The 12,184-nt window shown below is 40.1% G+C and overlaps 2 protein-coding genes across 9 annotated transcripts in view; both read right to left on the bottom strand.

Annotated features, from left to right (window-relative positions):
• Positions 1-2,453, bottom strand: part of kmt2d (lysine (K)-specific methyltransferase 2D) — a 38,223-nt gene extending 35,770 nt beyond the window's left edge. For 3 of the 5 annotated variants that reach the window (XM_036008256.1, XM_036008258.1, XM_036008257.1), the window contains exon 1: positions 72-188. The gene's annotated coding sequence lies outside the window, so the exon portion shown is untranslated. The other 2 variants (XM_036008259.1, XM_031283625.2) reach the window with 2 other exon arrangements.
• Positions 2,454-5,943: 3,490 nt separating this feature from the next.
• dhh (desert hedgehog signaling molecule) lies at positions 5,944-11,552 on the bottom strand. 4 transcript variants are annotated; one of them, XM_031283597.2, is made up of 4 exons: positions 10,984-11,552; positions 10,455-10,891; positions 7,414-7,675; positions 5,944-7,273 (listed from the first exon to the last, which is right to left on the bottom strand). In XM_031283597.2, exons 2-4 carry the CDS (start codon positions 10,761-10,763, stop codon positions 6,462-6,464), a joined length of 1,383 nt encoding a protein of 460 aa, XP_031139457.1. In that variant the 5' UTR covers positions 10,764-10,891; positions 10,984-11,552; the 3' UTR covers positions 5,944-6,461. The 4 variants fall into 4 exon arrangements, with proteins under 4 accessions (XP_031139457.1, XP_031139467.1, XP_031139454.1 ...); XM_031283607.2 differs by having other exon boundaries at positions 11,154-11,552; XM_031283594.2 differs by having other exon boundaries at positions 11,253-11,552.
• Positions 11,553-12,184: the final 632 nt, after the last annotated feature.

Below are 12,184 nucleotides of genomic sequence, written 5' to 3'. Positions count from 1 at the left end.
TCGCAAACTCATGAAAATAGCGCGAGGGTTACATCGATCGGAAAACACTAACAATTCAAGTTATCATTTACCCAGCAATGCATAATCCAAACCGGTGAAACTGCCGCGTGAAAAAGCACAAAATGATAAAACTAAAATGGTGTTTTCCCAAATAAAACAACCATAAATCGGGATACACAAAGAAAACACAACTTCCGTATGTAGAACTTCCTGTTGCAGCGAAGATCCTTTCGTGCAGAACCTTTGTCGCTCGCATCATAGTTCCGCTGTGACATTCACGCCATTAACAAAAATACTCTACAACAAACAATGCAGGACTGGACGGGCTCACCATGTTAATCATCCACACAGCTAATAGAAAGAAGTCATGCGTTTAACGTTTAAAGGCCATTAACAGACGACAAAAAGGAGTCGATCAGCTTCGATTCGTATGGTATATTTTACTTAACGTTATGGTATATCACAGCCTCACCAATGTTGGTTAATATAATCGTAAATCTCAAAATGTCAGAACACAATAGACACGACAAACCCGTCCGTGATGCGATGCTGTAATGTTATGTGCTGATCTAATGGGCTCAAAAGACAATACATGTGACGGTGGCTTTGACATATAGATCCAGCTCAGAGTCTCGCAGTGTTTCTTCAGTTGCAAAACAAAAACTGTGCCATCATCATACTCAGAAAATCCTCCTTTGAGCTAACGTTATCACACACACGCAAATTAGGACGGGTGCGCTTTTCTAGTGTTTTAACCCATAGGAGCAGAATGAATCACAAATTAAGATCAGAACGCAAACCAATTACAATGTATATGTATCTTTGTCGAAATTAGTGTTTTGAATGCCTGCCCAGTTAGTACTTTAACGTTACAGCTAAAACTCCCAAAATAAAATGCAACATACCTGCACTATTAACCTAACTTACACATTGCATGGCGGCCTATTAAAACGGCAGAACTGAGCTGATGGACAAAATGAATTTCTCTATGAAGTGTTGATGTTAAATCTTCGTAACAAACGTATTTGGTGGCAGCAACAATGGAAACGCACTCTCTTCTAGACAACTAACGTTAAATCCAAGTCTTACAAAACCTAACTGGTGTTATATTACAGTTAATGAGGATACTAAATAGGCTTTGTCTTTAAAATGAAGTTGGCAATGTCCAGAGCAAAAGTGATGACATGATGGCTAAGTTAACGTTAAAATTATTAACGCTACAAATTAACTTTCACGGTTAACGTATTTGTTTTTATTTTGTAATGCTAGCCTATATAAGCTGCTATTTGTTGCAGTGTCACGGTAAAAGCTACTGAGATTTTATAGTTGATTAATTGCTAAGCTAAGCACTATTCCTCAATGTAAACACGGACTTCAGAGGGTTGGTTCTGACCAGCAAATAGCCTTGTCCGTGTCACTGGCGACAGGCTGAAACAGAAAAAGCTAACAACTACCAATGGTGACGTAGCAACAAAGTGTCCCGAAGAGGCAAAACTATGAGAAATATACCCAATATCATTCACAGGCACATGCACTTCGAAAGTTTCAACCGGCTACTCTTTGGATCACACCTCGGACACAGCCAACGTAACACATATTTCGATTTAAAGTTAGCACCCAGGTAACAATGCTAGTCCTCCAGCAAGTAGGCAGCCCCATTTGGTCGAAGCTAACAGCTAAATGTTACCGATAGCAGCGCTAACATTACCCGGTCTAAGGTCAGGGTTGATGTGTCTTTAGGTGGCTACGTCTGTTGCAAGAAGTTCAAAGAGGCCATAATAAAAACAGCTCACCTCACAAAAACAATATCGTCTCCTCATACATCAGCAAAATCCAAACAGCCACACAGCTTCCCAAAATGCTGATGGTCGCTTCATTTTATGTACCGGACTAACGCTGCGGCTAGCCGGCTGGAGGGAGAGTGGGGGAAGTGCACCACGGCGGAAGGCAGGCTGTGCGGTGGTGCTAGCTAGCTTCTTAACTTGGTGGATAATGCTATGGTTAGCTAGCTAACCAGCGAGTTGAGCTTTGTGTCGAGTGGTCGAATACTGCCGGGGAACTATTAGCTAGCTAAGCACAGACACAAGTCTTCAACCAGTCCCGAAAAAGGCTCACCAGCCTAATGCTGTAGCTAAATCCCGAAACTACCCAACTATATGGCTCCTTGCTTCTTGTGGATTTAGCTCCACAACAGTAACGTTAGCTAGCTTCTGCTCTGTTCTGGAATCTTGCTCGCGAGGTCGTTAAAGCTACTGCAAGTTTGCACAGAATTGTGCATCCAAAAACTACAGCCCCAAACTTTGTTGAAACGACAGTAAATGTACTTTTTCTTTTAGTTTTAAGTCCACTGCAAACATTCATCTACCTACATTTGCAGCTCAACTTTGTATGGGTCACTAGCATCGCTTCACTTCGCTAAACTGCGTTGCGTCTGCACACGGCTGTTCTGCCAAGTGGCTAGCAGTGCTAGCTAATAACAACTACGTCAAAAAATTAATTAATGCAATATAACGATGAAGAATTGTTTTATTACTAGATAACAGTAAAACGTGTACCGTACAGCTTTAGTGTAGCAATGGACAACTCTGCGTGAGGATGATTTAGCATCATTTATAGCACACGATTTTAATATGGAGAGCGTGGACCACTAAAATATGGTGGCTATTAGATAAGGTCATCAGATTTTCGGATCCTGGGAAGCCATTTTTCATTAGATTGTTATGATTGTAGAACCAAAGCTACTTTGACATGCCTGTGGATGAATGCAATTTAATTGAGTTCGATTAGGCTTTTTTGTGTGTAATTAACATTACAAATGTGTACTGCGTGCACTCATCGTGGTTGCTTTATTATTCTGCCTGTGTTACTGTACACCCTGTTACTGCATACTGCTATGCATTGCGCTTTTGGCTGGAGTGACTGATAGCGATTGGGAAGAGTAAGCACTTGAAACTGCCATAATAATCTAAACTAAACCACGACCAAGTTTTCAGCAGGTTCACTGATACTGACCCTGGTGATTTGTCGCCACGCTGTTTTGTTTTATAAGCCAGGCATGTAGGATAATTCCATATAGGTGGTATTTGAAATTTTGTATCAAGCGACATGTGAATGAATAATCAAAATAAAATAATTTTATAGACCATATGATACTATATTGTGTTAGAAATGTTGACAACATGCTCAACACTTTACAGCCTTCATTATCATCTTACAGTGAATCAGTTGCAGTGTCAGACTTTGGAAAGTTTCCATTTTTAAATTATCAATAATTATTTGTTCAACTAATTCATCTAAATCTGTCTTCAACTAAGATAAGGAGCAATCATATTGTATTGTGGGTAAACATAATGCAGATCCTAAGGGGTTGGGAATGAGAGGTGGGCCTTCTTTATCATTAGGTTGCCTTAATCACTGTTAGAAAATCACAGTGGCATGTTTTATATCTATGGGCATGGGTGGCTTAGGAAGGATAGGTTAAAAAAAGTTGTTCTCAATTCTTAAATGTTAGTTTAACTACTGCTGACAAATGGCATGTTAAGATCCTAATACTATAGCAACTTTTGAAGGGAACTCCTCTCAGATGCATGCTTTTAAAGCTTTTTTTCTTCTTTTTCCCAGAAAGTCTATCACAGTCCAAAATTCATTTTGGTGAAAATAAAGTATTTTGTTCAGTTCTTGTTAATGCTATAGTTCTTAAAGCAAGACACCAAACTCCTTGTGCCGCCCTTTAAAGGGCCACACTGTGAAAAAAAAACCTAAGGCAGTACACACAGTAAAGCTTGAATTTACACAAAATTAGGTTGGGTAACAGTCTGTTCCATTGAGGTCACAGGTTTAATCCACATCAGCTATCTTCTGTCATGCCCTGGAGCAAAAACTGTAGTAAGTAGCTTACTTGGGCTATAACTCAACATTTATATAAGTAACTGTAGAGAAGAGCATCTGCTAAATGTTTCAAATGTACAGTTAAAGTTAGTGTTCACACACGAATGCCTGACAATACATTGTGTGCTTTGTAAGCAGTGAACAAGCACCTGCTGCAGGCTGGTGATCTGCAGCTGACCATGCACTGTGAAACCTCTCTGGTAATGCATACTGTATGTGCAGAGACATCCAGAGGGCTCAGATGAGACTGCTGAAGAGAAAAACACACTCAAATAATTTACTTTAAAGCCTCAATTTTTCACATGATGGTGGCAAAGAGTCCAATAATTATTCTCGAAATTATCATGAGCTTTGCGTTCACAAAACTTAAAATAGTAGACAGTAGTTATAATGAAACCAGATGAGAAAATCAAAGACTGCTTTTTAGAATCATGACTGTTTGACTTAGCAGCACTCTTTAAATGCTAGTATAGAATAAAAGTAGTTTCATATTGACTTAAAGCATATGTTTTTTTTTTTTAAATTGGTAATTGGAATTAAACAATTAATAGATTCTGAGGTGTTAAACTGACTGAAAAAATCAGCTGATAAAAAGTTAATTGCCACTCAAGGTCTAGGTTTCAAACGTATATGGAGTCAGAACTTCTATTGTCTGTGATACAGGAAAAACCTGACCCAATGTGGGAAGACAATTTTATAATGTTTAGTAAGATTTTCTGTGGGACTCAATTATTTTTCACATTTATTACAAACCCATGCCACATCTCCACTGATGCATCTTTCACTTTAATTTCTCATTATATTATTATTAAAAAAAGTCATAATTATTTAAGCGTGATGACACTGGCCTGTATATTTTGATCAGAAAATGTGTGCTTCTCATTGCCTGAATGGGGGTTTTGCAGGTTTTATTTTTGAAAATAGGTTATTACTGGTCCCACTGACAGGATTAGTTAACTCCCCATTCAGCTTTAGCAAGATTGGATTAGATTTTGGGGGGCTGAGACCGGTTGGAAGACAGTGACTGATTGGTCGATGGATGTACATAGTGGGTGGTATTAGGACACCAGGCTCTTCCTATTGGCCAGTCAGCAGAGCTGGCGCTTTCCCATCTGCCTCCTGTATCTCAAGGATAATCCCCTAGAATACCTCCACAGATGTTTACAACAGAACATAAACCTGAAGAAGAGAATGCAATATAGGCTATTTTTATAGTATGCAGTTTGTGGTTTGTTTTCTTAATATCCTATCTGCTTTGAGTTCATAGTTCTGATAACAGTGTTGAATACTCCAGTCAAATATTTTCTGTATTGTCAGTGCTATAAAATGGCAAATTAATGATATCTCATTACATAAATGGTTACAAATAAACTAAGTCGTACAAAATAAATCAAGGTTTGTTGAATTACAGTCTTATCTAGATTAGTTATACAAGGGTAAGAAATGATATTAAATAAAACAGACAGGCTTCATATCAGTTCCTCCACAAGGGGGTGTATAACCTTGTACTACTGTCAATATATGCCCTTAAACATTATTATGAACCTTTTGAAAAGTAACCTTTTTAAATGAGAAAATAATTAAACTAAATGTTTACTAGTAACTGGAAAACTGCCAAAATGTATAGTGCAGACTGGTAGACATAGATAGGATGCAAGAAAATAGACAATTGTATAAACAATTAACGGTACTGCGCAACCAACAGATATAGTAATTGTGACCCAGATTAATCAGTGGATACTAATAAAACTGGCTCCTTTAAGATTTTTAGAGACCTGATAACTCCCTTGAAATAGCTAGTCTGTGATAAAGTTAAGATGGTGGCAGTGTAGGGAATATTAAGTACATCTGGGCTTTTCATTAACCTGTCGATCTGTTGGAATATATTTCCACAGAGTTCATGAACACTGTAACATACATAATGCTCTACTATGATGCTCTACTACGAGCCCAGAAATGATATTTTTGCTTATGTCTCAGGTTTTTCCACACAAAGCAACTCAGTTTTGCTAAACAAGCAAAAGACAAATCAACAGACAAAATTCACTCCAGAGCTGAAGAAAAAGCAGAGTGTTGCTTACTAGAATCAAAATTTAATTTGTTTTACGACAACATGTGAGGACATACAATACATGTAGTGGAATTATTATAATAAAATGAAACACTTATATATTATGATTCAGAAAGTACAAAAATAAAGATTCTATTGTTGTGGGGAAAATTCATTCCTATCCCATTAGAATAATGTATTTTTTATACACATAACTGAAATAATTGAAAGAAATAACATGATGTACAAATAGACTATGATACAGTCATTTTGGCATGACCATTTTTTACATTAACCTGCTCAGATAATTTCTTTCATCAAACTCAATCTCTTTCAAAATATCATAAGTATTAGCATGTATATCATTATGATAGATTATGATGCAAACAATGGTGAAAAAAGAAGGCAAGCCATTCCAGTAATTTAATTTTTTTGAAGAAATGAACAGGAAGTGTTAGTGTAAATGTATCAATGTTGTAACATCGAACAAGGCGAAACGTACGGACTCTAAAGTTTTAGGCTTTCAAGGATGAAATGAGTTGGAGTCTAAAAAGATACATCCAAAACTGTACAGTAATCGAGCATACCAGTGCACAGCTGATGTCTGCTTCTTTTTCATTTCCATCCTAAGAGGTTCACTTAGATTGTCTTGTTTGTTCAGAGTGCCATTACTCACATATAAACCTGCTTTGTCTTTTGCGGCCAAAGTGCTACAATGAAATGGACTCTTAGTGCAAGCTGTTTCACTGTCTGTGTTCTGCTGTTCTTTTGTTGTCTCCCAGTCCCCCCAAAGTAGCTGTTTGAATGAGGAGAGGTGTCGTACAGGTCCAAATGCCCAGTGTGCAAGTCTGTGGTCCTCCACCAGAGCATAGCTGGATGCCAGCACTCCATCAACAAACACAGTTCCAGCTTCTGTCAAGGGCGCATACACTCCCACACTCTCCTCTACTGAAACTGAGATGATTCGCGATGGACGTACTTGACCCTCTGCTGTATGGATGAGAACACAGTCTCCTGTTTTGGCTCTGCTAGCAAACTGAGCCTGATACTCACTGCTGTCGAGTCTGCAATGTGGGGCTAAAAAGACCAAGTGATGTGGGGTAAGGGCCAATCTCTGGCCATCTTCTGTCTCCAGAGACAGAAAGGCAGACCAGCTTTCTTGGTCCTGGTGCAGAAACAAGAGGACTCGGCTCAACACAACTTGGCCTGTCCCAGACAGGGCCATGACTCTGTCCCCGGGAACAAGAGACGAAAGGCTCTTCTGCACCCCTCCAGCAACAGTCACCCGGGCCCAGCCTGGGAAACAGCCACCTTTTTCCACTGCAACAGAGTGATCTGCAGGAAGATCGGCAGAAAAAGCCAAGATGACTAAACACAGACTGTGGTCCTTTTTTGTCTTAAACGTTTAGGTACACCATCCAGTGAAGTGCTGTATTTGACACGGTAAACTGCATTAGCTCCCTCCTTAAACTTACCAGCTTTTACTGAGCAGTGGATGTGATATTTGGACTCGTAGTGGACCCAGTCAAAGCCAGCCTCCACAGCCAGCTGGGCTAGAAGACCATATTTCTCTGTTTCTCTATCGTCAGTGGTTATATCCACGGCCCGACCTTCATAGTGCAGAGAGCCGGGAGGGTGGTGGCCGTCCTCATCCCAGGCCTCTGTCACACGTAAGTGTACCCCTGGCCACTGGTTCATCACTGCGATAGCCAACCTGTTCAAACAGTCCTTACAGCGCTAGGAACAGAATGAGACAGAAGGGAGGTGTTAAGTTTGGAACCGTTTTATCACAAATATATTGGTATCTGCACATATCTTGGTCGATTAGTAACAAGAAATTGCTGTACAGATATGCCAAGGATATGTTTGAGGTAATTTAGTGTCTCCATTACATAGTTTCAGAATCAGAATCAGAATCAGAAATACTTTAATAATCCCAGGGGGAAATTATTATTATTATATATATATATATATATATATAGAAGAACAAATGTACAACAAACAAATTTGCAAATTAAAAAGAAATTTACAGTTGTAATATATAAAAGATCAAATGTACAGTATTAATGTGCAAAGAGTGCAAAACAAAAGTGATTGTCTATATTTGAGATGATTACTGAGAGGGGGTGTTTGACTCTCTAGTTTGTGTACCTGTAAGATTTCCCACCCAGTACATATCTTAGCCACAGTTCTTTTGAACCAAATGTGAGGGTTAAAATCCAGATTCATCACGCCAAGAGTATAAAAAATAACTTTCATCAATATTTCATCCATTTCTTTTTTCTAATAGCATAACATAATGTACAAAACATTCAGGTTGACATTCACTTCAATAGCAAATATGTATATATACAGTATAATATACTTAGTTCCTAAATAATAAAATATATATGATTTTGTTTGCTCAAAGTTATTGAAAGCAAGATAGAATCAACAATGGATTCTAAAAGATTAACTCATAATCATTATCAATAACGAATTGGAGTGACTAAAAGCACCCTTTATGCATAGAATATAATGTGTGGATTGTATCAATATTAATGTATGTTTCTTTTTTTTTTTTTTTGTAATCCCTCTTATCATTTTGCCTTTTTAAAATGCATTGTATATGTTGGGGAAGGAGTGTTGGATTGTTGTTTTGTGTTTTATACTGCAAGTTTTTTTATTGGATCTTTGGATATAAGAGTACATAAAAGAATACATACAAGGATTCTCAGTTTATTTTAAAGACAGTGATTATATTTTTAGCACTCTGTTTGCATCATGTGCCATGAACAGTGAGAGGCACGTCTGAACACCACTCAACTTGTAATAATTTATTAACCGGGGGGATGGCACAGCCTAAGTGTACAAGAAGTATGTACAGTATGTAAGCCTACTGTACACCTCAGTGCACAGACTGATTTTAGTATTTCAACACCGTCTCTGACTCCCAGGTTATGATTGTTTGTTGTCTGCTGGCATCATCATATAATTCCTCCTCTGCTCTGCTAAAGGCCATCTCAAACTTGGTCTAACAATCAGAGTACAAGAGCAAAGCTACTGTAGCCAGTTTGGCACATTCCTTGGCCTTTTCGACAGGGTGACAGAATAATCAAGGCCATTCTCTGCCTTTCCCAGATTGTTCCAGGCATGAGTTTTCTCGGTTTCACCCAAGACATTTGATCAGAAATGTGCACAGTGACTCTTAACACCCCCGTGGCAAATGTTACGGACTGTGTCAGCATTGTCAAAAAATAGCAGGCTTGAAAAATGACGATGTCAGCAACCGAGGTGATACACTCATTATCATCTCCTGGGTGCAAATTCTCTTGTGACTTGTGATGTTGCCGGTCTTTTGGCTTATAAATGATTAAATAAAACATATATTGCAACTAAATAAAAAAATAAAGATTGTGACAGAAAGAGACGAGGGCAGAAAGTGACGAGGGTGTGAGCGAGAGAGATGGAGGGAGAAAAAGTTGGGTGAGAAGAAAGCAGTGTAGCGGAGGGCTGAGGTTGGGTGTAAAGAGAGAGGGCAGAGGGGAAGAATGTATGGGCATGGACTTGGGAATGTGACAGCAAGAGTGAGAAAGCGAGAGGGACAAAAAGCAAACTGGGCACATTTTTCTCGCAATGCCATTGAAGAGAGGCGTCTCATTGTCAGAACTACAATAGTTGCTTTTCCAACGGTGCCATTACTTCAGCAGGCGGGAATTTTGTATAGGCGACCCCTCCAAGTCTCCAAATGACGCACAAAGAGCATCTTTCACATCAGGGCAAAAGAGGGGCACATGCACACACATACACACACACACACACACAAACTCAAACTGGGCATCAGCAAGGCACACATATACGAGTGCAGATTTTCATCACTAGAATCACTCAGGGAGGGGAAGGAACACAGATTCATATCCTAAACAATCACAGAAAGCCGCAGCATCCAGAGCAGGGCGACATCCGAGTGTCAAGAAACCCTGTGGTGTTCAAATTGTTTGGTCAAAAAGCTGCACTGATCTTAAATTCTCTAGGCCACAATTGTCTTTTCGAGGCATGGGATTTGAATTTGGATACCTATCCCCAGTAAACATTAAGGAATGTAAGTGCCACTGAGAACCTGTCATAGAAATAGTTTGATTTCCAATAACAAAGACTCTGGTTAAAGATTAAAAGGAAGTGTTCCTGAAGGGGAAGGCCTCTCTTAAGGGGTAGTGTTGAATTACATCCTGATCTTCTTATCTCAAGGAAAGGGAGTGGAAGTTTGGTTAAAACTTACACACTCTGTGTTGAACATTTGATTGTGTGTAAGGAGCCTGGCAAGGGCAGGTATGGCAAACAATTAATTATTTGGTGCCTGGGTGGCAAGGTATGAACTATAAACTGCTGCCTTTCTCTTTGTGTGTATGTACTGTCACTGTCACCAGGTATCACTGGGGTTAGTGGAAACAAGTGATCCAGTGTATCATCCCACTCAGCAACATCCTTAAAAATCTAAGATGATTGAACTGGATTAACCACAACACAGCAGTCTCACCTTGGTCATGAAGCGGTCTGCGTTGGTGTTCTCCTCATCCTTGAAGACAATGTCTGAGTTGTAGTTGCACACAAGTTCATTGAACTGCTCAGAGTTGCGTGTGATCTTGCCCTCTGCTCTCCCGCTGGCACCGAGGTTGTTTTCTGAGAAGTTGGGGAAAAACTGCTTGTAGTGCATGGCTGTGAGTTTCCTGGGCCTGGAGCGGATGCCGTGCCCAGGGCCCGGTCCACATCCCTGGACCAGCCATATGCAGGTCCACACAGCAAGCAGGCCGAGCTGTGCCAGGCGGGCCCACCAGGACTGCTTCATTGAGGAGGGTTGGGGCTCCCGGGAGTCAGTGGCTCACAGTGCCTATAGTGATACCCCAGTTCCAGGTGTGTGATAGCATGTGAATGAGGGTCAAATCGTGGTCCATTCCAAATCATGTGGTGTTAAAGCTGAGGATGATATGACAAAAACAATTGTTGGGACATGTATGAACCTCTTTTTACTGTATTCACTCTTGATTTAATAAATACACTCATAATACCAAGTCAGTTTTGTACTGTTCTGATGATTATTCTGACCAAAAGTTATAGCCAAATAAATGATCTGATTGGCTGAAATCTAAAGTTTCTGAACTTTGGCAGTTATTAAAAATAAAAAGAAACACTAGATCTTTATGGTTTCTGTTCAAATATCGCTATCGCCAACTATCACCTGCTTCTAAGCCTCTTGTGAGCTGAAGGTCATCTTCACACGTCCCTCGCAGGTACCTGTCTCGACGCAGGTGTTTTTCGTGTGTTTCTAGTCACTTACCGCTTGTCTCTCTCTCTCTCTCTCTCTCTCTCTCTCTCTCTCTCTCTCTCTCTCTCTCTCCCTCTCTCCATGCAGTTCCTTTGACGAGACACACAAACTGACGCACACCAAAAGCCCCACGGCTCCCTGCAATTCCTATGGACGCTCCCGTGGCGCTCTCATCCTCTCTGTCCATCCAGAAATGTCTCTCCTGAGATTTTTTTTTCTTCTTCTCTCCTCCGTCCACCGTCTTCTGTCGCGTTTCAGAGCTCCTGGCCACCTTGCACCAGCCATTGGGTCTTATTAGCGTCCGGACAAGATTGCCCTCCCTTCCTCTGCGCGCTCCCACTGCGACAGCACACGCCTCCAATTCAACCTTACAAAGGACATATGATTAGCCTCTTTTGTTAACACAATGACCCCCCTACCCACCCACCCCATTACATATTTAAAGTTTGTTAAAGATATTTTTGGAAACTTTTTTCACATCAAACTGCAAAGTTAAATTAATTATACACACAATACATTCTCTAAATCACATTATAATTCAGAGCAGTGTATTTACAGTTAAAAAAATAAAAGCATGTCAGTTCAATAACTTTGAACCAACATGCCCCTTGTTTCTGTCAGCTCATCCCACCCATCAAGAGTGGATGAGTAAACTGTGATGACCCTGTGCTGATGTTATTAATAGACACAGTTGAAGGTGAGGGTCTATGAGGGAACACAAAGTGTCCAGCCTTGACACCCCTGACTGAGAGTTACAGTGCTGCCTTCCTGTGTTTGGGGAGCCTGCCTGACCCCCCTGAACCCTGTGCACCCAAGACCCCTCCACTGGAAACACCCGCTGACCACATCAACATATTATTTTTATCCATCTCAGAACAATAGCTGGGAGAGTCATAAAAACGTGTCAGATAATTCCAAAGAGGGAGCAGAAGAGAAAGGAATCG

Source organism: Sander lucioperca, chromosome 12, assembly GCF_008315115.2.
Source record: "Sander lucioperca isolate FBNREF2018 chromosome 12, SLUC_FBN_1.2, whole genome shotgun sequence".
Taxonomy (NCBI): Eukaryota; Metazoa; Chordata; class Actinopteri; order Perciformes; family Percidae; genus Sander; species Sander lucioperca.
The sequence above is the reverse complement of the archived record's forward strand: the minus strand, read 5'-3'. Positions and strand labels throughout refer to the sequence as shown.